Source organism: Eriocheir sinensis, chromosome 1, assembly GCF_024679095.1.
Source record: "Eriocheir sinensis breed Jianghai 21 chromosome 1, ASM2467909v1, whole genome shotgun sequence".
Taxonomy (NCBI): domain Eukaryota; kingdom Metazoa; phylum Arthropoda; class Malacostraca; order Decapoda; family Varunidae; genus Eriocheir; species Eriocheir sinensis.
In genome coordinates, this window is record NC_066509.1 from 7,279,088 (window position 1) to 7,302,907 (window position 23,820).

The 23,820-nt window shown below is 43.6% G+C and overlaps 3 protein-coding genes across 3 annotated transcripts in view; 2 read left to right on the top strand and 1 right to left on the bottom strand.

The window, feature by feature from the left end:
• LOC126986108 (probable aminopeptidase NPEPL1) overlaps positions 1-19,556 on the bottom strand; it is a 31,460-nt gene extending 11,904 nt beyond the window's left edge. Inside the window, exon 1 of the mRNA XM_050842044.1 lies at positions 19,534-19,556. The gene's annotated coding sequence lies outside the window, so the exon portion shown is untranslated. The remainder of the gene's footprint in view (positions 1-19,533) is intronic.
• On the top strand, positions 2,329-3,873 carry LOC126986726 (uncharacterized). The gene is made up of 2 exons (XM_050843131.1): positions 2,329-2,487; positions 3,168-3,873. Exons 1-2 carry the CDS (start codon positions 2,424-2,426, stop codon positions 3,557-3,559), a joined length of 456 nt encoding a protein of 151 aa, XP_050699088.1. The 5' UTR covers positions 2,329-2,423; the 3' UTR covers positions 3,560-3,873.
• LOC126986673 (2-oxo-4-hydroxy-4-carboxy-5-ureidoimidazoline decarboxylase-like) lies at positions 6,811-12,789 on the top strand. Its single transcript, XM_050843032.1, has 3 exons — positions 6,811-7,090; positions 11,254-11,407; positions 12,151-12,789. The coding sequence occupies exons 1-3, from the start codon at positions 6,898-6,900 to the stop codon at positions 12,359-12,361; spliced, it is 558 nt and encodes a 185-aa protein (XP_050698989.1). The 5' UTR covers positions 6,811-6,897; the 3' UTR covers positions 12,362-12,789.
• Positions 19,557-23,820: the final 4,264 nt, after the last annotated feature.

The following is a 23,820-nucleotide window of genomic DNA, read 5'->3' on the forward strand; positions in this document are numbered from 1 at the left end:
AGAAAACATAACAGGTGTAAAACTCGTGTCAGCGCCGGCCCTTATCAGAGAGGATGGTAAAATGGGAGGTTCATTGACGTACACGTATCCCGGACCCCTTCACGGGACGGCACTCCCGTTGCCGGGAATGACTGTAAATGCTAAACAAAAACGCTAACATCATATACTGCATATAAGGGAAGATATAAATAAAAAAGGATTGTATTACTTTTATTTCATATTTACATCAATTAAATATCAATATGACACCTCTATACCCTTGGGCGGTCTAGTTCACCATGAATGTGCATTTCCCAAACACTTATTCAGCACCATGCCCCGCCTACCCGTCTGAAGCTTGAAATAAAATAAGTTTTTATAGAAACAAAAACAAACAAACGAAACTGGAGAGAATTTCCTGCAGCTGTACTATATCACTGTTGTTATACTCTGGCCTTACAGTGCCTCAAAGTGTCGTACGTGTAATGTGTTCTATTTTCATCTTACACACACACACACACACACACATCGTTCAAGTGGTGGGAAGGATGGCATCTCCGCCTTAACATACCTTGCTCGGGCCATTTTTTTTTTTTTTTTCCGGTAACAAGGATCGAGATTAGGTACTGGCCCCCTGTGAACAAGGAGGATGGTGGGTGTGGTATATATAAGTTTCCAGCGGTGCCCATAGATCAACTGACAATCTTGAATAGATCGTAGGTGTAATACACACTTACTTAAGGTTGTCCGTCGATTTCGACAATGACGTCACTTCAAGCCCATAGGGCGTGTAGTGATACCTGCACATATGATGCTTAAAGTGGGAGAAGGGCGTGCATTCCTCAGCCCACTTTCTTGGCATTCCACAGTTGGGCTGGCGGCAAGGTGAAGTCGGGACGGCCAGATACACACACACACACACACACACACACACACACACACACACACACACACACACACACACACACACTATAAGCTATATATATATATTTTTTTTACTAACCTAATAATGCACCCTTGACTGCATTCGTATCTTTACACGTTTCTAACAATGACTTGGATCTCCTGTCACGTCACGCCAGGAGCATCACGCCGCCCCGTGACCTAAACTACACCTGTCACCTGGAAGTCAACTTTGCCCTTTGTGGAACAGCGAATAACGGTACTTTTGTAATTGTTCTTTTCTCGGGTCGCGGCCTATTTATCTGTGTGTGTGTGTGTGTGTGTGTGTGTGTGCCCAGCATGGGACAAGCAATAGTCATATATCACGGCATTCACTATAAATTAAATTCGCCTGCGCCACTAACGGGCTGGGGCCGTCCAAGAGAACATAGAAACATAAGAACATAGGGAGACTGCAAGAGGATAAATACACAAGGCAGCTCCAGATTCACCCCCTCCCCCCTACCACCCGTCATCCTCGTCCATGTAGCTATCAAGTCTACTCTTAAAACAAGCTATCGTCCCTGCACTCACTATGTGATTGCTGAGTCTATTCCATTCCCCCACCACCCTATTACTAAACCAATGCCTGCCTATTTCCCTCCTAAATCTATAATTTTCTAATTTAAATCCATTACTGCGAGTTCTATCCTGCTGGCTATTTCTCAGTACTTTACTTAAATCGCCTATGTTGTAACCCTTTACCCATTTGAATACTTCTTTCAGATCTCCTCGCACACTTCGTCTTTCTAGAGAATGTAAGTTGAGATGTTTCAGTCTCTTTTGATATGGGAGGTTCCTCAGCCCCTAAATCATCTTGGTCATCGTCCTCTGAACTGATTCTAGCAAGTTGATGTCCATTATGTAGTGTGGGCACCAAAACTGGACAGCATAATCTAAATGTGACCTAATTAACGCTAAATAGAGTCTGAAGATGACCTCTGCACTTTTGTTGGTTACCGTCCGGTTAATAAAGCCTAATATCCAGTTAGCCCTATTCCTCGCACTAATACATTGCTTCCTTAGTTTTAGATCAGAGTTCACTAACACTCCCAAATCCCTTTCACACTCAGCCCTGCCTACCTATGTCACTGGTTATCCCACTGTCTATGTCACTGATGTAGATAATGAATAAAAGCGGGCCTAAAACTGAACCTTGAGGAACCCTACTGGTAACATTACCCCATTCGGAATTTTTACCGAGGGGAGGAGAGGTGTGTGTATATATATATATATATATATATATATATATATATATATATATATATATATATATATATATATATATATATATATACACATATATATATACACACACACACACACACACACACACACACACACATCACTTTTCATGCTAAGGGACACTCGTTAGATAGCAGGGTTGCTGGACATTATATATGTACAGAATGTACTGTTACCTCCGCCGCGCCAGCAGTGTGCGGGGCGGGGCGGCGTAAGGCGGATGGCTTTTCTCCTCGAACTACAGTCGCCACCCAGCCATGGCATCTGCCGCATTGCTGTTGCTGCTGCTGCTGCTACTAGTGCTTCTTTTCTTGCTGTCACGTGAGTGTTAAAAGGCAGCAGGCAGGCGGTAAGGGGGACGTACTACGACGGTACAAACGACTTCCTGTGTGGGATGTTTCACTGATTTACTTTTGTGTCCGACAAAGAGTGTTCATAGAATTAACTTTGAAAAATGACAGCGTGTGGCGTGGTGTGCATCTGAATGAAGGGGAAAGTGTGAGCGAGAGCGGTATGTGGTGCAGCGGAGCGGTGCGGCTGGAGTGCCGAGTCCTTCCCAGGAGAACTTTCTCGCTGTAAGGTCCTGCTCCCCCCGATAGTCAAAGAAACCCTTCGCCAGGTGTTACTCGATCCTTGCACACTATCACCGGTAACACATCCACTTCCCAATTCATATGTTAAACTCGCATTTCAATCTTAAAATAGGAAGTGTAGCGAGAGTGATAAGTGCAAGAAATCATGGCGATACAGCTATTAACATTCTTCATATCCTTAAATTGCACTGCATTATTTAGTTAGGTGCTGAGTTGTCGAGTTAGCCTGTTCTGATATCAAATGACAGCAGTTCACTAAGAGCCACGTATTCTTAAACTGGAGGTCGGAATACAGACTCCCAGTCCACATAGGGTATAGCTATTCTTATACGGGCCGAAAACGATAGTTATACTTAAGGGTTGTGTTGACTCGAAATAATGCTGTTGTTAATAACATTTTCTCCCCAGCTAGCGGCGTGAGGGGCGACTTGGTGCTCAGCGGCGGCCTTGCGGCATCATCCTTCAGAGTAGGTGCCCCACTTAAAAGGCGAAGCTCAAAGACACTGGCTGATGTCCCCGGTGCGTCGCATGTCCACATGGGCAACAGCCCCGGCCTGCATTCCCTGCTGGAGGTGGGTAATATGGTGAGATGTGCTGACGACAAGAGGTGTTGGGGCCGCAACCTGAGGCTGCCTCAGTCACGGATTGCCGGGTTTGGTTCATTCGACACGTGGCTGGACGCCTTCATGTACACCCTCAAGCGTGACACTATATTCAACGTGGCCAAGATCGGCGGCATTCTCCTGCTGCATTACCTGGCCCCGGGGGTGCTCACCTGGTTCAGCAACAGTTTTGGCTGAGTGCCTCGCCTCGCACCGCTCACATGTGGAGGAGCAAGCCGAAGAGGGGATGGATGACTTCGATAAAAAAAAATATACTATTGTACATACATAAACAAACCTACACAAAGGCTGTCCGCTGTGTAACAACATTAGGTGAAACATGTATATATACTAAGTTCCAGCAACACACGTGTACAGTTCTATCAGCAACATTACGCATATCGTGCATATCCTCAAGGCATTATTCACCTTAATATTTCACTGTAGATATCCATACGTTTCCTTCATGTACTTCTATAGCATACATTTTATAAGTATTAAAAGAAACTACATCAAGATAACGGACTTCCCATTTTCCTCTGTCGTACGTTACATTGTTATAACGGGAAAATTAAATGACTCTCTCTCTCTCTCTCTCTCTCTCTCTCTCTCTCTCTCTCTCTCTCTCTCTCTCTCTCTCTCTCTCTCTCTCTCTCTCTCACACACACACACACACACACACACACACATACACACACGCGCAGATTTCGCCTATGTGGTGTGGTTTCCCAATCACAAAATCACACACCCAAGACTTTCTCACGTCCAACCCCCCCCCCGCCTCACCTACACCCCCCCCCCACATAACACTTCTCCAATCCGTTCCTTCCCTGCTTCAGCCTCCCAGAACAAAGCCAGTAACATAATTTGCTCCTCTCTCATCACCCCCATAAAAAAAATATATAAAATTGCACACACAAAAAACCCCCATTCCTTTCAACGTTAAGAAGAATGAAAAGTATAAGAATTTTAGGTAACAGTATTATACAAACTTTGACAGCATCAAGGGACTCGTACACATACGGAACCTGCCTCGATCCTTTTGCTTTTGTTTCTTTTCCTGCCAGCCTTGCGTGCACCTGCTTCTGCTGCTCCTTTTATCCCCTTTCTTTGATTACCGTTGCCTCTGTCCATGTCTGGGGTTTCCTTTTGTTTCTGTTGCACCAGCTATCCCCTTCCCCTGACTGCCGCTGTTCCTGTATTAGTGTCGACTCTCCTGCTCCTGTTTTCAGTCTCGGTTAGTCCCTTGATCTGCTTGATTCCGCCTTTATCCGAGGGGGTCGCGGGGTAAGTGAAAATGGACTATGCCGAGTGAAGCGTTGGGGGAAATAGAAAGGGGTGAAAGCACAAAACAAGAGTGATTAGCTATAAATGACCATGAAAGACTAAAATGAGCATACAAATAAAAATAACATCGGCTGGGAAGAGGACAACAAGAGGTATGCAATATTCTCATTTGGTACTGTTGGGAGGCCGCTATACAGACTCCATCCTGTTCCGCAGTTATGGTAGTGTTACTGATGTATTACTTGCGTGTTTGGTACTATGGCAGTAACAAAATCTAGAGTGCATCTGTGCTACCTGAGTGCTGAGTCGTCGGCACACCTTTCCACAGTACTGGGGCTTCCTGATGTGCTATATATTCATGCGAGTTCGGAGGTAAGGAATTGTTCCTGCCTCCTTCCGCTGCTCCTTCACCTTGCGCCGCTACCTGCCGCCTCATAAATGAGGGCCACATTCCCTCCCACAGCTGGGTAAGGTCACGGGCCGGTGACAGGCAGGTGAACAATGGCAGATGAGACTTGATGATAGCATATGGTATATCTGGGGTAACCTGGGGAAGGTAAATTGGAGCAACCGGATGTTACACTTGCCCTCCCAGAGTAATGAATTAAGTCTCACCCACTACATATAGAGCTTAGAACCGTGGCCACGAGAAACTGTAGCGTATGCCCACAACTTTACTTTATCAAGGTGACACTACATACCTCTGCCTTCCCAATTGCCGACCCTATATAACTCTTCGTCATATTTCAAAAAGCCTTAATTCCATATCAATAAAATGAAATAGTAACCCCGCTAAAGAGACACAGTGACAGATTAAAACCGAAATGGTTGGCTGGCTCAAGAAACGAGATCAAATTGGTTCCATAAAATCACATATATGACATGATGCATGCCAACGATAGGTATGATGTGCTTGCATGAATATGTTAGTGATATCGTGCTTGACTGACCGTCATCACGAGGCTCTCACTAAATAATCACTAATCGGCTGCCATTAATCCCCCGAAATCATTGGCTTTCCTGGTCTCTTGTAATGTGACGATGGTGTTTCATGGAAGCATTCCGCAATTAGTATGGATGAACAATTTATATATCAAGCATTCATTTAAGTACTACCTTATAGAGTTTCTACGTTTTCTTCCCGGCTCAAACTGTGCTTACTTTGCAGAAAACGAAAAATAGAAATGATAAACTAACGGTGAGAAAGAGCAGGTTAGGAAAAGGAGTAGAGAAAGGAGATATATTAGGATGTCTTGTCTGTCTACGCTGATGATGCAGTACTAATTGCAGAATGTAAGGGTGAAATGGAAGATATTCTACACAAACAAATATGGGAGAGAGTGAGAAAAAGTTTAGTGGCAAGAAATGTTAAATCATGGAGCTCAACAGCGAAGGTTGGAATTAAAAGTGGTGGATAAATATGCACACCAAAGACTGTGAATGAACAAGTAAGGGATAGACGGTGAAAACGTAAAATTAGTGAAGGGAAGTCAAGGAAGATGTCAGGAATAATTATAAATGTTGGTATGTAGTGATTAACAAATTTGGGAAAAGATGGCTGTTCCATAATATTGTTAATGAGTTAAGGGTGACTCACAACAGGGAAGGGGACATTTCAGAGTTGGAAAAGATGCAGAACATTGTAAGGAATGAATTAAGGCTTCTCGGGGCACAGCCATAGAAATAAAAAATGTGACATAAGGTGGACAAAATTAAAGTGATGACATAAGGTAAACTGGGGTTTCTCAAGAAAATTGAAACGTTCAATGAAGACAACAGAGAAAAAAATAGTAAAGAAAAGCAAGTCAGGATATGGAAGTTTGTGGGTTTAAGGAGATCACGGGCTGGGGGGTTCTGGATTTTTTTTTCTATGCGTAGGGTGACGCCTGAAAGCATACAATGATTTTTTTAACCTCGCCTGCGAAATATCAGTACGCTACAAGTATGTGGAACTTCCTCCGTCTTTGGAGGGGATGACCTTGGTCGGCCAATGTCTCAATCTCTACTTCTTCATATTAAATATATACTGGCAGGGACAGAATTTTCGGGCGACTAAGGGCAAAGCTAGCAGAATCCATGCGGATTTCGAGTGAAAGTTGGCGAGATTTGAGATGGGCTTCCACTTGAGGTCAGTCCAATATCTGGCAACTCAGGGCGAAGATTTCGAGCTCACACAACACTTGTTACAAGTCACTGGAGGAGTGAGCGTGGTGGGTATTACGTTGTAGTGGGCAACTTAATTCACCATCATGGCACAAGCCACTACCCTCAGCATGTCACAAGTCAACTCCATGAGCAGCGATAATTTCATCGAAGTGTTCGGGAATGTCATCGAACACTGCTCCCTTGTGGCCGCCTCTGTGGTCCGCTACCGCCCCTTCAGGAGCCTCCAGCACCTCCATGATGAGATTTGTACATTCATCGACCAACTTCCTGACGTAGGTGAGGAGACTAGAAGGCACTTTCTTTGGCAATGTTTTTTCTAGGTCTAGGACGTCCCATGTCAGGCCAGTAAGTGGGAAAAATGAGAGTAGATGTCATTGTGGCTGGCCATGGCTAAAGCATGTATTCAGTTTTTTTTATTTTTTTTATCTACATAGTAGCTACCGTACATAATAGCTAGAGAATGTTGCTGCCCCACTGATGGTTGGGATGTGGTTGCCGTGGTTTACGATGTGTCCTCACTGCAAATCAATAAGGTGATCTTTGAAAAAAGTGATTATTACGTGCCTCAGTAAGAGGTTAAGCGAGTGATATTCGCACATCGTTTATTACCTGTCAACCAACACTCATGGTGACTATTGTACCCTTTAAAAACCCAAGTCACTATAACTTCACTACCTACACGGAGAAGTGTTGACGGTTCATGCACGCTCTGCAACGATAAAAGTCACAGATATGAATATACCTAATAACAAGATACGCTAACTTCTAGCTCTTGGTATGGGTATGCTGTTGTCAAGGGATGACTGAGCGGGTTGAGGGAGTACGGGACGCGTCACGCTGCTGCCCTTGAGAACTTGACGGCAGACCAAGACAGCGGCCGCGCGATGCCCTGAGAGGAGACAGACCTACTCACCTACGCTGCCAGACAGTGCTACGTCGTGAATGAAGCAGCAGCCCTGTAGCAACTTTTCTCAGTAGCTTGACATGAAATTAAAGCAGGCGCCATTACTTTTTGTTTTATATGAGTCTATACAAAAAGACAAGTATATAGTAGTTATCGAGTCAAGGTGGCATACGGGAAGAAGCATCATTTCCAGACGTATGACGAGTACTGTCTCCCCACTCCGATGGTCACTCTGCCTTGACAACACATCTTCGTAAATCACTTACCATGCAGTGGACGAAGAAAAACCAAGACAGGAGACAATGTAATCGATTCAACTGTCTGTTTTTACATCTGAGTCCTACTGTAGACCTTGATGCATGAATTAATTAAGCTATTGTTAGGATTACTCTCCCATCCTCTCCGGCTCTCCCTCTCACATTGTGTAGCCCACCTAAGGCGTGGTCCCAGAGTCCGTATTTCGTAAGTGCATCTAGTAAAAGAGGCAAAGTTCTTTTCATATCATCGCCATCCATATTGATAATTAAGCGAAACAACTCTTCCTAGGATGGAAGCGTTGTGCAAAACAGCCTGTAGTAGTGCATCCCGCCGCTTACATAAGAACATAAGAACGTAGGACTCTGCAAGAGGCCGGTAGGGCAGTTCCTTTGAACCTAAGCTCCCGTGTATCTAACCCCACCTAATATCGCTGTCCATGAATTTATCTAATCTATTTTTGAATGTGACAAGTGTATTGGCACTCACCACATGACTGCTAAGCCTATTCCACTCATCCATAACCCTGTTAGTAAACCAATTTTTGCCTATGTCCTTGTTGAATCTGAATTTATCCAGTTTAAACCCATTACTTCGTGTCCTACCCGATTCTCTTACCAACAAAACCTTATGAATATCTCCCTTATTAAAGCCCTTCATCCATTTATAAACCTCGATCATGTCTCCACGCACCCTTCGCCTTTCTAGAGAATGCAAGTTTAACTGTTTGAGTCTTTCCTCGTATGGAAAGTTTCTCAACCCCTGAATCATCTTAGTCATCCTCCTCTGCACTGATTCTAACATTTTGATATCCATTCTATAGTAAGGTGACCAGAACTGAACCGCATAGTCAAGATGAGGTCTAACTAATGCTAAATATAGTTTGAGGAAGGCTTCGGCGCTTCTGTTGCTTACGCTCCTTGAAATAAATCCCAGTACCCTATTTGCTCGATTTCTAGCTTGAATGCATTGTGCCCTTGGACGGAGATCAGAGCTCACTAAGACCCCTAAATCTCTCTCGCACCCAGACCTGCTTATGAGAGTGTCATTTAAGCAATAGTTGTGAGAGGGGTTGTTCCTACCTACACTCAGAATACTGCACTTCCCTACATTGAACTCCATCTGCCATTTATCCGCCCAGTCATACAATCTGTTTAGTTCATCCTGGAGAATACTAGTGTCTTGATCCGACTCAATTACTCTACCGATCTTGGTATATCATCTGCAAACTTACTGACATCACTACTAATTCCTGTATCTAAGTCATTGATATAAATAATAAACAAAAGTGGACCTAATACCGAACCTTGTGGGACCCCACTCGTAACACATCCCCAGTCAGATTTTTTACCATTGATTTGCACTCTTTGCTTCCCATTGCTAAGCCACGCCTTGACCCAGTTCAAAACTTTACCCTCTACTCCGTGAGCCTGTAATTTAAGCAACAGTCGTTTGTGAGGAACTTTGTCAAACGCTTTACTAAAATCAAGATAGATTACATCATAATTTTCATCTCTGTCTACCGCCTCAAATACTTTATTGTAGAAGGACAAGAGATTGGTGAGGCATGACCTACCTTTCGTGAACCCATGCTGCTAGTCGTGAATTAAGCTGTGTTTCTCTAGATGCTCCCGAGTGTTCCTGGCTATTATGGACTCCAGCATCTTGCCTATAACCGATGTTAAGCTAATTGGGCGATAGTTTGAAGCAGCTGACCTGTCCTCCTTTTTGAAAATCGGCGTCACATTAGTTACTTTCCATAGGCTGGGCACATAACCAGTATTTACCGACATCTTAAAGATGTCGGTTTGTGGGTCACTGAGTACATCACCTAATTCCTTTAATACCCTCGGAAATATCCCGTCAGGACCTGGCGACTTATTCTTCTTAAGCTTATCTATCTCATCCTGAACTATATGTCTGGTAATGATTATATCCCTCAATTTATCGCCATCCCCGCCCTCGTACACTTGAACCCTTTCCGGAATAGACGTTCGATCCTCTTGTGTGAATACTGAAAGGAAGTAGTCGTTCAACAATGTGCTCATATTTTCGTAATTTTCAACTAGCTCCCCTGTGTTTGTTTTCAGCGGTCCAATTTTCTCCCGTGTTTTTGTTCTATACATCTGAAAGAAGCCTTTAGGATTACTTTTCGCCTCATTTGCTACTTTGATCTCATAATTCTTTTTTGCTATCCTGGTGTTCTTCTTCACTAATCTAGATAGTTCGACATACCGGCCCCTGGGATGTGTTTCACCATTCTTTATTTTCTGATAAATTCCCTTCTTTAACCCTATCTCGTGTTTTAGTCCACGAGTCATCCACTTAGGGTCATTGTTTTCTTTTCTAAGTGTTCGCTGTGGTATATGCTGTCCTTGCCCCTCTACTATTACTCTAACTAAATAATCTCTAATAAGACACACGGCTCGCCGCGCTAGATTTCAAGGAGACTGCTTGATTTAGTGGCAGTCGCATCTTCCACTGTTGCTAACCTCACGGGGAAGCTGAGGGGCCATCATGGGAGTTATTCGTCCGACTGCGAATTGGTTTTACTCTTAATACATTTATAAGAAATCGGTGTTTATGGATGGCTAGTGTTAGGAATAAAGTTGAGAGCAAACTCTAAAGCTGAGAGTGGCGGCGATGCTCATCTGCATCCCACTGACCCTTTGAGTCTGAGGTGGGAGAGAATCCATCAACCCAACTCGGGGCCAGTGCAACATCGGGTTAACACAGCGCCTCCGCGGTGCAATGGTTAGTGTCCCATACTACAAATCTGCTGGCCTGGTTTCGAATCCCGGCCTGAGCAGCCGGCGTGCAGCCCATCCATCTTCATCCTTCCTTTCGGGATGGTCGATAAATGGGTACCTGGGGAAACCTAGCGAAGGTAAACTGGCCAATATTGAAGAGGGAAAGACATATGTCACTTCCCCCCACCCTTGCCCTTCTCTCTCATGCACACACACACACACACACACACACACACACACACACACACACACACACACACACTTAAGTGACCCAGACGGGATGAATGTCATGATCACCATCCTGCTTTAACACACGCAGGTAACTCCACACTTAGGTCAGGTCATTATAATTCGTCAGGTGCTTTGACTAAAAGTGTCATGCTTCCCAATGAGCGTGTGCTAACATAAGCAGAGAATGTTTATACAAGTCAGTCATCATGACCATTGTGTACACTATTCTGCCCTTCGTACATAACAGCTTCTGAAGGCTTTGGAACACCCTTTGAGATGAGGTTTCTGGCTGCCTACAGGAAAGGAGGGCATCCTGCGGAGCCACCCTGACCTGGCGGGGAGCATGGCCATGACGGGGCAGTTGACGAAGGAGTCACAGCAGGAGCAGAAAAGCGCGGGGCTGGGAGACCTGACGGAGGACGAAAGGAAGCTGATGGCTCGCTTGAATGAGAGGTATGTCAGTCACTCCGTACTCCCCCCCCTCTCATTCTGTACTCCCCCCTCCCCCATTCTATGGTAAGTTGTTATTTCCTACTATGTTTACCAAAAGCACTCATCCTATTCAAATGCTCTTCGTTATTTGACTTTTTTTCCGTGGATTTGTTGTTCAGTTGATTGATTATTATTAAACACCACCTTCACTTCATTTTTTGCCAGTTTTCCTCAGAATCATTTATTAAGAATATGTTATCTGGCTGTCTAAGGTTAAGGCATCAACGGCCTCGTCGGATGGATTAAAAAATTTGCTTGGAATTTCTAAATCCAATTCCTCAGTCTTCTCCTAAACTGGATAACTATTGGGGTGTTCCCATTAACTCTTCCCCTTCTATTCGTAGGTTTAAACTTTAAACCTACTTTACATCTTAGCAATGATGGTCATGGAGTTTAGGTTTGTTTAGTACTGGTGGAGCCTTTAATAAGTTCAGATTTCCATTAAGAATATAATTTCGCTAGTCTTTCCATTAAAGCTTTTCCAGGTCTATTTCCTGTTCGCTCTTTTGTGTTTATTACTCTAATGATCTAATCCTATTTTTTTATGCACATTCAAGTTTACCTTATTTTGTTTCTTTTTCTACTTTAGAATTACAAATTGTTACTTCAGCAGCATTTTCGTTTCAAATTTGGCCTCACATAACTATTGAAAACTGCGGATTAATATTCGTCGTTGCTTTGTCTTTACACTCTGTCTCTCACAGTTACCGCCTCAAGTTCGGCTTCCCCTTCGTCATATGTGCCCGGATGAACAAGAAGGACGCCATCCTGAAGGGGCTCGAGGCGCGCCTCCACAATTCGGCCGAGGCGGAGCTGCTCACGGGCATCGCCGAGGTGAAGAAGATTGCACTGCTGCGCCTCAAAAATTTGGTCCCTTTTCCCTTCTCTTCAGATCCGCTAGGCAGTAATTTATGAAGCTTTGTGAAATTATACTTCCATTTCTTCCACTTTCTACCACTTGCTGCCTCCGGTCTGAGCAGTATGATTAAACCAGCATGATTATCAGCCGGTGTCACTCTCTCATACATGTTCACAGCAAACTTATTGTGGATGGCTTAGAATTAAACGTCTGAGGAAATGGTGATTCATGTTGCACTTCTTGATTCAGTAACACACTTAAGACACAAAGAAAAATTAAGGATGAAGGGGATAAAGTATAGATGATAAATCGCTTAGGTATTTAAATCATCTCTAACTGATAAGATCAAATATTAATAACAAAATAGTTAAAGGCAAGTATAGTGATGTATTCCATAAGCTTTAATTTTTTATGAGAAAAGGATAGAGAAAAGGTTAATTGTATTTGAGTATGTTACCGCTGCAATAAAAAAAAAAAAAATCGACTTGAATGTGTTAATGTTCTTCACACTCCATATTTCAAACAACTGGTAGAAATGGAGGAGTCAACAAAAAAACTTCGAATATCCTTCAAATTATTCCTAGTTTGCGCACTGAAAAGGTAAACAAGCTAGAAATAAACTAAAGGACGCTAGTTTGAAACGTTAGAGCGGTCACCCTTTGTATATGATAACTCTTAGGTGACACCGCTGCTGAATGGGAGGAGAGGAGAGGGGAAACTTAGGGATAGCGCAGCACTACACTCGAACAAATAATATATACGCACAAATACATACTCGAGTCAAATCAGTAAAACGGGGTGGCAGATTTTCTTAAACTGTGCTAACAAACTCTCACAAGACACACACGCGGCACACTTCGGGTTACGAGGCCACTAATATACCCTTCAAGAGCCCTTATGCCCTGTCAAATCGATAAAACGCGCTGCCAGGTTACTTGGGCGCCCTGCTAGATCACCTGAGTCCCCTGACAGGTCATTTGTATCCCCTGTCAGGCACGGAGGAATATGCAAAACGGAGGCAGGTAAAAAGTTTGGCCCAGGTGCATGAGGCGTGACGGCGTGGGCGGCGGCGAGAAAACACCTGAGACCATTAATCAATATAGTTTTTCTCGGAGCATCAGGCGGCGGGGAGTAACAGTTTGTCTCTGCCACAACGACGCGGAATATTCATGAGATGCGCGGACATGGGCGGGACACGGCTGCAGACATAATGGGGAGGGTATGGGAGGAGGGGCATGGTGTGTGTGTGTGTGTGTGTGTGTGTGTGTGTGTGTGTGTGTGTGTGTGCAGGTTTTATCTCCAACATCAAACTGAATTCTCATATTAGTCCAGGCTGGCAGGTGGATGGGTGTCATTCTTCATTTGGGTCCCTGCATAGCTGGTATTCTTATTTGGATATTCGTGAACCAGACATTTAGCTTCAATGGTACTAAAGATTTTATGCCCCGCCAAATAAAAGAGTGAGTGGCTAAAATAATAAAATTGAATAGACACAAGAAACAGTAAATAACCCCAATAAACGTTTAACAGGCACATGGAACACTAAAGGAACCACGTTATACATAAAGAAGAAACGTTAAACAGACACAATATGTATCTACCAAAGACACGAATCGAGTAATGTTAAAAGAAAAGTTGCGACAAAAATCACTCTGAAAAAAACAAAACTAAACGGCTGTGATAAACGTTCAACAGACTTAAGAAACGTTTAAAGGCCGTGACGGGGATGGGTGTCGGCGTAACGTTCAGGCAAATGGGACGGGACACGTGGCATTCTAAAAAGGTGGTAATACTGAAGATTAATGCTCTCTCTCTCTCTCTCTCTCTCTCTCTCTCTCTCTGCTATGTCCTTTCGTGTCTCGAGTCATTCCCACGTGTTTATCTTATCAACTTTGTATATAATAAGGTTAGGATGGGGGTAGAGCGACTTTAAGAATATTAAAGTAAGATAATGTAAATATAAAAGTGTAAGGAAGTGAAGGGAGGATTGCGCAAAGGTTAAGCAGGGATAAAGGAGAAGTAATATATGGAGGTTACATTGAAAAGCCCCCTTACAACCCCGCTGCGGCCACATCAAGGCCAAGGCGTGAGGGTGAATAAAGGATAGGGAGGTGCGTGTCGCTGAGACGTTAGGACACAAGTACAACGAGGGAGGGAGGGAGGGAGAGTAAAGGAAGATTCTAGGAGGGGAGGGGAGAGATGAAAGGGAGGGAGGGAGGGAGGGAGGGTTGAAAAGGAAGAGTCCAAGAGAGGGAGGTAGGGAAGATAGGGAGGGATCGAGGGAGGGGAGGAAAGGCATGAGTAAATATTAAAGAGATCACGAGAGGGAGTGTTTTCGCTGTCAAGATAACGAATACAATTCTAATCTTTCAGCTTTCTCTGTTTCCTCTTTTGTTGCTATATATGACGCCCTGCCTTCTTCCACCCTTTCTTCTTTTGTTTCCCACTCTACTTCTCTAATAATTTACCTGTTTCTATCCTTAACCTACTACTCTACATTCACCTGCTCAGGTATACAAACGTTTTTCCACCTTCCTACCTAGCTCCCTGCCTTATCTACATGTCCTTTCTGCCCTTCCTATCCTCTTCCTCCTCCTCTCTCTAAGAAGTTAAGGTTGGGAAAGTCGAGGAAAGAAAGGGAAACATAGGGAGAAGGAGGAGGATGGTAAGGGAGAGTTAATGAGATAAGAAAGAGAAGAAAAAGAGAAAAATAGAGGTTAGTAAAATAAAGGAAAGGGAAAGCAAAGAGGTAGAAAAGGAAAGAGAAAGTCAAGATATGAAGGGGAGGAAGATAAAGGAGAAAGCCGAGATAAGAAAGAGAAGAGAAAGTCACGGAAAAAGAAAAGGAAGTGAGAGGGAAAAGAATGGAGAATTAAAAAAAACGAAAGGGAAAGCAAAGAGGTAGAAAAGGAAAGAGAAAGTCACAAGAAGATAAAGGAAAGGAAGGAAAAAATCAAAGGAAAAGAAAGGAGAGTGAAAGGGAAGAGAAGGAAGAACTAATGAAAAGGAAAGGGAAAGCTAAAAGGTAGGCAAGGGAAGGTAAAGGAAAGGTAAAGCAGAGTGCGGTCGGCCTGTGTCCCGCGTGATGTTTTCAATTACGCTCCCAGCAAGACGTCCGGCGGGGGGCATTGTGTTCCCGATAATTCTATTCCCGATTCCCATTCCGCGTTATGGGATTCCCAGTGGCCGACACCAGCTGTTTCTCTCCCTCTTATCCTCTCCTTCTCACTCTCACTCACTCTCCCTTGGCGGTCATTGTTGTTACGGTTTATTGGGGAAGCTCGGGTTTACTGAGGCCGTGATAGTGTGTGTGTGTGTGTGTGTGTGTGTGTGTGTGTGTGTGTGTGTGTGGCGAGGGGTGTGTGTGTGTGTGTGTGTGTGTGTGTGTGTGTGGTGAGAGAGAGAGAGAGAGAGAGAGAGAAAATAATAACCCTTGCTGAAGAAATATCCCTACTGATGTCACTCTAAACTATTTCGGTCGAGGAATAACCAAATACCTCGAACTGTAACTCCCTGCTACACACGGGCATTCTAGTTCATCTCCCCTGATATTTGAAAGGCAGGTTTTCTCTTGAGAGGATTCTCGAGTAAACACCAAGAAAGGGTAAACTATACTAGAATATAACTCTCCAGAGCGTTATGGAATATATATGGTAGATTAATGGGTAACTGGGGAGACCTGGGAGAGGTACACCATGGTAACCCGGATGCTGCACTTGCTTTGTGTCCCGGGGTAATGGGTTCTCACTTCTCACCCACGACAGGGTCAAAAGACTGCAACGGAGGTGAGCACCGCGGTCACGCGTAGCTAATAGCGTATGCTCCCAACTTTACCTTTACCTTAATACCGTGATAACTGCGACCCAATAATGGTGAGAAATCCGACATGACCACAATAATGGTACTAAAAGCTTATGGGTCGTATTATAAGACATTTCGCCGCCCTAGAACATATATTTGACAAGGCTTTCGTAGGAGTTGTGGGCATTTCCAGTAGTAGTTCTATGACCCTGGTGGTAGTTTGACCCTTCTTCTGTACCGTGAACCTAAGAAACACATATTTGACAAGGCTTTCGTAGGAGTTGTGGGCATTTCCAGTAGTAGTTCTATGACCCTGGTGGTAGTTTGACCCTTCTTCTGTACCGTGAACCTAAGAAACACATATTTGACAAGGCTTTCGTAGGAGTTGTGGGCATTTCCAGTAGTAGTTCTATGACCCTGGTGGTAGTTTGACCCTTCTTCTGTACCCTGAACCTAAAAAACACATATTTGACAAGGCTTTCGTAGGAGTTGTGGGCATTTCCAGTAGTAGTTCTATGACCCTGGTGGTAGTTTGACCCTTCTTCTGTACCGTGAACCTAAGAAACACATATTTGACAAGACTTTCGTAGGAGTTGTGGGCATTTTCAGTAGTAGTTCTATGACCCTGGTGGTAGTTTGACCCTTCTTCTGTACCATGAACCTAAGAAACACATATTTGACAAGGCTTTCGTAGGAGTTGTGGGCATTTCCAGTAGTAATTCTATGACCCTGGTGGTAGTTTGACCCTTCTGTACCGTGAACCTAAGAAACACATATTTGACAAGGCTTTCGTAGGAGTTGTGGGCATTTCCAGTAGTAGTTATATGACCCTGGTGGTAGTTTGACCCTTCTTCTGTACCGTGAACCTAAGAAACACATATTTGACAAGGCTTTCGTAGGAGTTGTGGGCATTTCCAGTAGTAGTTCTATGACCCTGGTGGTAGTTTGACCCTTCTTCTGTACCATGAACCTAAGAAACACATATTTGACAAGGCTTTCGTAGGAGTTGTGGGCATTTCCAGTAGTAGTTCTATGACCCTGGTGGTAGTTTGACCCTTCTTCTGTACCGCGAACCTAAGAAACACATATTTGACAAGGCTTTCGTAGGAGTTGTGGGCATTTCCAGTAGTAGTTCTATGACCCTGGTGGTAGTTTGACTCTTCTTCTGTACCGTGAACCTAAAAAACCCCGCTCATTAGAACCCCATTGATCCCCTCTTTGACTTTTAGAAATTGCTGATGTGAGAAGCGAAAGTGTCTTGTATTACCAGCCTATAAGTCGTTGTAAAAAATCTCGAATATTTCTTTGTCACAAATCAATACTAACTCCGCTCTCAAAGTGCTTCAAAAATCCAACACGGCTACATCAGTGATAATGAAAGCTTAAACGACCTTCAAGAAAATCAGCCGATAGTCTCACTCCATTGGTTCCGAAGTATTAAAAAAAAAGCAAGGTCGCCTCTGATCCTGTTTTCTCACGGCAGGACGACCACAGACCTCCATAAAAGAAAAGACTTACCTGTCGAACACCTACTCCATACCTGATCCCCTTCCTTAATTAGCATAGAGGGTTGGATCCCCCTTATAAATGCCTGATACTTTATTACTCTTTTGTTATGGATGTCTGTGTTTTAGATGCAACCAACCGGCCTTGCAGCCTTATCTCCCCTCCCGAGCCTCCTCGCTGTCCCTGCCTTCCCTCACTCCCTGCCTCATGCACCCCTGCCCCCTTACCCCTCACCCCTCTGCTGCTCCCCCTTTTCGTTTTTCATCCCCTTTGTTGACACACGGCCTCGGTGTGTGTGCTGTAGCGTGAAGCAAACAACCGCCACAAATCAGTATTTTGTGTTGTATTAAAAGTTTATGATGCGGGAAGATTTTTTTTTTAGACACGCTAATCTGTCCTTTTCCTCATCCTTCCTGCCTTGGCCACGTCATATAGTATTCCTCATTATTACTTTCTATTCTTCCGGTTATCCACTTGTCTTCTATTTTTTCCATGTCTTTTTTCTTCTCATTCCACTTCTTCAGCATTTTCCTTCCCTCCTCCTCCTTCTTCGTCCTATCCTTCTCCTCCTCCTTTCTCTTCCCGTCGCCTCGTCTTCCTGCTGTGAATTACAACGTCCGAAAACCGATGATAAGCCGTCGGAGGCGAGAGGCTTCCGCCATATTTTCCCGTCTGAGCAAGTCGATAAGCGTGATAGAGGACGCATTATCGCGGCCTCTGAGAAATGACGTTCTCCAGCCACCACAAAGGCTTGATAGGGACGCAGGAACAGCCCTGTTTCCTCGTGTCTTCCTGCGAGGGGTCTTATACTGTCCTTAGTCCGTGTTGTCCCTTAATATGTCTATCTTTCTTTCCCAGGAGCAAACCTTCCACATACTCTTCTTTATTCTTCTTTTAACTCTTCTATTTCTTCTGATTCTCCTGTGTCCCAATCCTTCTCTGTCTCCTTTTCCTCTCCCTTCTTCAACATTCACCTCTCCTACTTCATCATATCCTCCTCTACTGTTCTCCTCCTCCTCTTTCATCTCCTCCTCCTTCTCCTTCTTTCCTCTCTTCCTCCAATTCCTAGTCTTCTTAATCTCGGTGTTCTCTTCTGTCCCAGCTCTCCCTCTCCTCCTCCTCCTCCTCCTCCTCCTCCTCCCGACCAGTCATCTCTCTTTCTCCCCCTTGGACGCCATCTTCCTCCCATTAATTTGTCCTTTTTTCTTTCCTGTTGTGAGGGAAGATTTCGGAGAGGAGGAGAGGGAGGGCAGGAGGGAGAGAGGAAAGGAGAGAAGGAAAGGAGAGAAGGTTGAGGATGCACCCAGATGACATTCTCTCTTCAGTTATTGACCGCTGCCTTTCACTTTCTTCTTATATTCTTTCTTTTGCTTTTATCATTCTTCCTGCCATTAAACCCAACCTATATATCGGTTTGAGTGTCGGTTTCTCTCTCTCTCTCTCTCTCTCTCTCTCTCTCTCTCTCTCTCTCTCTCTCTCTCTCTCTCTCTCTCTCTCTCTCTCTCAGCTAAAGATGGAGGCTTCTTCAAACTTTCTTTATTGCGACACAGTTTAGAACCCCCTGATAGTACCAATGGTCTTCCAGGAAGCGTGGATCAGCGCTAATAGATGTGAGCCTCCTAATGTCTTCTACTTCCAAATCTATTTCTGTAATAACCTGCTGAATAGTGTATGGTAACCGAGTGCTTGAGAGCGATTGCCATTGTATTGATTGCTTTCGCTCGTTTTCATAATCATTCTTTCATTCAACGGTTACTACAGGTCTCCTTCATCTGTCTTCAAACAACCAATGAAAATAATCAAATGAGAACAGCGTCAGTAGTTTTCTCTTAAACTTGCTATATTAAACACTTACAGTTCTTGTCTTATTTCCCTGGGATGTGTGCGTTTAACCAAAGACCTCAAGCAATATGTCACTTACTTTGAACGGCATGGTGAGGACACTTGGTCATGGTGTGGCTCCTCTCCTCGATGGGAAGGGTTGCCGGGGTCTGTAAAGATGAAAACATGTATGAAAAAATGCTGTCATGGTGTTCTGTCGTACCCACACCCACAAAGCTATTTACATATTAATCCACATATATACATTCAGACCACACACTCTATGGTGGTGGTATGTCCTTAAACCTGAATAAACCTATATCAAATCAAATGACCATCAAGACTTTGCACCCCAGAGTGGAGTATCATCCTAACACCTCTCAAATTACGTTCTTCCCCTCTCCCTACTTTGTCCAGTCCCTTTAAACTCAAAACTTTCTCCCCTCGTCCTCAAAATCACCCCCCACCAAGCTTTCATCCCCTTCACTCATCTGTACCCCACACACACATATGGGGAACACACACACACACACACACACACACACACACACACACTGGACCCCTCCCTCCCTTTCCTCCCCTCCCTTCATCCTCATCTCCCCTCTACTTAGCTCCCCTTCCCTCCCTTCCTTCCATCTGCACATACGAGGCGTCGATCATTACCTTCTCCTTAATTAGTCATTTTAAAGCCATTAGTCACCTGGCTCTCCCGGGTGGCCGTCGCGGGTGACAAGACGAGGTGGGGGGCGAGGCGCGGATGCTGTTAAGACCGATGGGGAACACTTCAAACACTTGTACTTTTTGTGTTCTCTTTGTGTCTCTCCCCATACGCTTCTTTGGTTTACGCTGCCATTGTGATTATTATTATTATTATTATTATTATTATTATTATTATTATTATTATTATTATTATTATTATTATTATTATTATTATTATTATCACTATTGCTTTATTTTTTATTCTTAATGCCTTTTCTTGACACTTGTTATCACATACGTTTAGTCACCAACAAGTATTTTTTAGGGTGTGAGTTAGCTTCTTAGTGCTTGTATTGCTTTTTTTTTCTTTCACCTAATCACCGTGTGTTTCCCGTCACACTTCCACAAACCTTTATTATTATTATTTTTTTTTGGTGTGTGCTTGTGGCCAGCAAAGGTTAGTGATAAATGAGAGAGGTATGACAATCAAGAAGTATTTTTTTCTCTCTCACTTGGTCTCACACACACACACACACACACACACACACACACACACACACACACACACACACACACCATTTCCTCCGCTCCCCCCCCCCCCCTCTCACCTCCGCCATTCCGTCACATCACCGTCGTCCTAACAACTCTCACGTTAACTCCATCCATTAGGGGAGGTAAATGATTATAATTCTTCCTCGCGTGTGCTTGTTTTTCCCAGTTATTACTATTAGCTATGCGGTGTGTGTTTCATTATTCTGTGTAGCCTTCTCTCCTTTCTCCTTCTATTCTGACTGCAGCTTTTTCTCCCCTCCTTGTTCCCGTTTCTTTCTCTTTATCATGTTTCTCCCTGATTCTCCTTAGCTCAGTATTATTTCTACTTCATTGCCCCTCTTTACCTTACTCTTAATAATCCCTTACCCTTCATTTATTCATTTAACCTTCTATCCCTCACCTCACGACTCATTTACTTCCCTCTCTTCCCACACCCCCCCTTCCCGGACTTAGTTCAATTTCCTCTCCCCATTATTCTTCCTTTATTCTGCATCCACTCTCTTTACCTTTTATCCCTAACGTCCCCGTGCCTCTTCTTCCCTCTTTGATAATAAATCGGAAAAAGTAATATTAAAACTGTATAATTCGTTGGTTCGACCCCGTCTAGAGTACTGTGTACAGTTTTGGTCTCCCTATTACAGAAAAGACAGAGAAAAGTTGGAACGGGTTCAACGAAGAGTAACAAAAATGATTCCTAGGTTGAGAAATTTATCATATGAACAAAGGCTTAAAGAAGTAAATTTATTCAGCCTATCAAAACGAAGAATGCGAGGCGATCCAATAGAAGTGTTTAAAATGTTTAAAGGATTCAGTGATATTAATGCGGAAGATTACTTTACAACTGATCGATCAAATAGAACAAGAAGAAATCACAATTTGAAGATAAGTGGTAAAATATTATCGTCGCACGAAGCTAAACACTTCTTCAATCGAGTTGTTAATGTTTGGAACTCTCTACCCTGTGATGTCGTTGATAGTACAACAGTTAAGGCCTTCAAGGATAGATTAGACAAGTATTTTGAATACAACCAGCAACTAAGATATTACTCTTTGTCGTAATAACGTTAAGTTCTTTCGAATACTGGTGTCCTTGTCCGCTTTTATCGCCCGGTTAGTGATAGCAGTAATGGTAATTCTTTCCTCTTTCCTACATAATTTCCATGCAGTTTTTCCATGCTGCATGGTTCTTTTTCCTTTCCTGCCAGCTTTGGCTGGAGGGATGGGGGGTGGGGAGGAGCCTTTGCCTTTGTTGTCCTTCATCTTCCACCTTTGATTAGTTAGTTCGTGTAGCTTGTCACAAACAGCCTCGTAAGGACCAGCAGGTCTGCTGTTGTTTGTTTTTCCTTTGTGACCTTTGAGTCCTTTCTTCCCCATTCCTCATACCATAGTTCAATTTCCTCTCCTCTTTAACCCTTCTCCTCCTTTACTCTTCATTCACTCTCTATACCTTTTATCCCCCCTTGCCTCGTCTTCCCCTTTCCTCCCTCCCTTCCCACAGGCATCCCTCACGGACAAATCTAATTTACGAGTCAGTTCGGCGACGTGACGTTTCGGCGGCCAGGACGAAACCACAGTTAATTTGAGGCCAGTTACGCGGCATCACTGCGAGGTCCCGAGGGTTAACGACGCCCATAAAGGTGGTACGGTTACTAATTTGCGGAGGGGAGACGTGGGGAGAGGCGGGGAAAGGAGGGGAGATGAGAGGGAGGAGATGAGGAGAGGATGAGTAAGAGAAGGCGGGGCGAGGAAACGTAATGAGATGAGAATGTGGTGAGGAGGGACGGATGGGCATGAGCAGGACAGCCACACTTAAACTCCATTTCCGAGACAGAAGACGACCTCAGAGAAGTGAATTATGTGCATCAGTCTCCCCCTCCGCCCCGCGTCATCCATCACCGTTTTCTGCAATGCTCGGCGAGGGTTACGTGAAGGCCCTACTGAGCCTCGGCGGGAATGTCTACTTTGTGTTCTTCTTCTTCTTCTTCATCTTTCTCTTCTTCTTCTTCATCTTTCTCTTCATCTTCATCTTCTTCTTCTTATTATTATTACTATTATTATCAAACACATTGGTAGGTAGTGTCATTAGAGTACAAAATACAATAAAGAATTAAAAGGCTGTGACCCAGACATATAAAAAATAGAGAAGGATGAAGGGAGTATTATGGATGATTAAAAAAGTAAAATAAATGAGATCCAGCAAACGCAAAGGATCAAGCAACAAGAAATCAGTAATCAGTACCATAAAATAAGATGACATTCGGTTAGATTTCCATTATTACAAGATAAAAATAGAAACTGAGGATTAATAATTAGGTATATGTGATTACTTTACCGACACAGTAAAAGGCAATTAACTTTCGACTTAAATGTGTTAAAATTACCTACACTACATATTTCAAGAGACAAAGAGTTTCAGGGTAAGAAAGCTCTTTAGAAAAAAAAAAAAAACACTTTCGGAACTATGATACACAACAGCGATAACATACGAGAGGACACAAGACACAAAGCACCAATAAATGAATTTCCATCAATATTACCTTAGTAGAAATTGTATAACGTTAGCATGGAGAAGGAAAGAAGAAATACGTACGAAGATGCAGTAATGAAACTAGCAGAGAAAACTAGTATGTGAGGAAAGCGATGCCTCAGGTGTTTGTTTTTACTCCTGCTTCTCCTTTCTTTGCCCTATTCGTCCTTGGTGAGTGACATTACCTTAGTAGAAATTATATAACCTTAGGATGGAGAAGGAAAGAAGAAGCCTCATGCTTTTTTTTTCCTGTTTCTCCTTCTCTCTTTGTCCTCTTCGTCCTAGGTGAGTGTCATTATTACCTTAGTAGAAATTGTATAACGTTAGGATGGAGAAGGAAAGAAAGACGTACGAAGAAGCAGTGACGTAATTAACAGAGAAAACAAGAATGTGAGGAAAGCGATGCCTCATGCTTTTTTTTTTCCCTCCTGCTTCTCCTTCCCTCTTTGTCCTCTTCGTCCTTGGTGAGTGACAGGGTGACTAGCGGGTGAAGGCCATGGTATTATTTCTTCTCTCGTTGATTGTCACACACACACACACACACACACTGTACATACACAATCACATATTCTTACATATTCTACTACGACAAGGGAACAAAGGAAACAT

What these genes read in the sequence shown, in the direction of transcription:
- LOC126986726 (XM_050843131.1), top strand. Translation starts at nt 2,424, where the DNA reads ATGGCATCTGCCGCATTGCTGTTGCTGCTGCTGCTGCTACTAGTGCTT. An exon ending in GCTTCTTTTCTTGCTGTCAC is followed by an intron (nt 2,488 to 3,167) that starts GTGAGTGTTAAA and finishes TTTTCTCCCCAG; the next exon opens with CTAGCGGCGTGAGGGGCGAC.
- LOC126986673 (XM_050843032.1), top strand. Translation starts at nt 6,898, where the DNA reads ATGGCACAAGCCACTACCCTCAGCATGTCACAAGTCAACTCCATGAGC. An exon ending in CGACCAACTTCCTGACGTAG is followed by an intron (nt 7,091 to 11,253) that starts GTGAGGAGACTA and finishes GGCTGCCTACAG; the next exon opens with GAAAGGAGGGCATCCTGCGG. An exon ending in ATGGCTCGCTTGAATGAGAG is followed by an intron (nt 11,408 to 12,150) that starts GTATGTCAGTCA and finishes TGTCTCTCACAG; the next exon opens with TTACCGCCTCAAGTTCGGCT.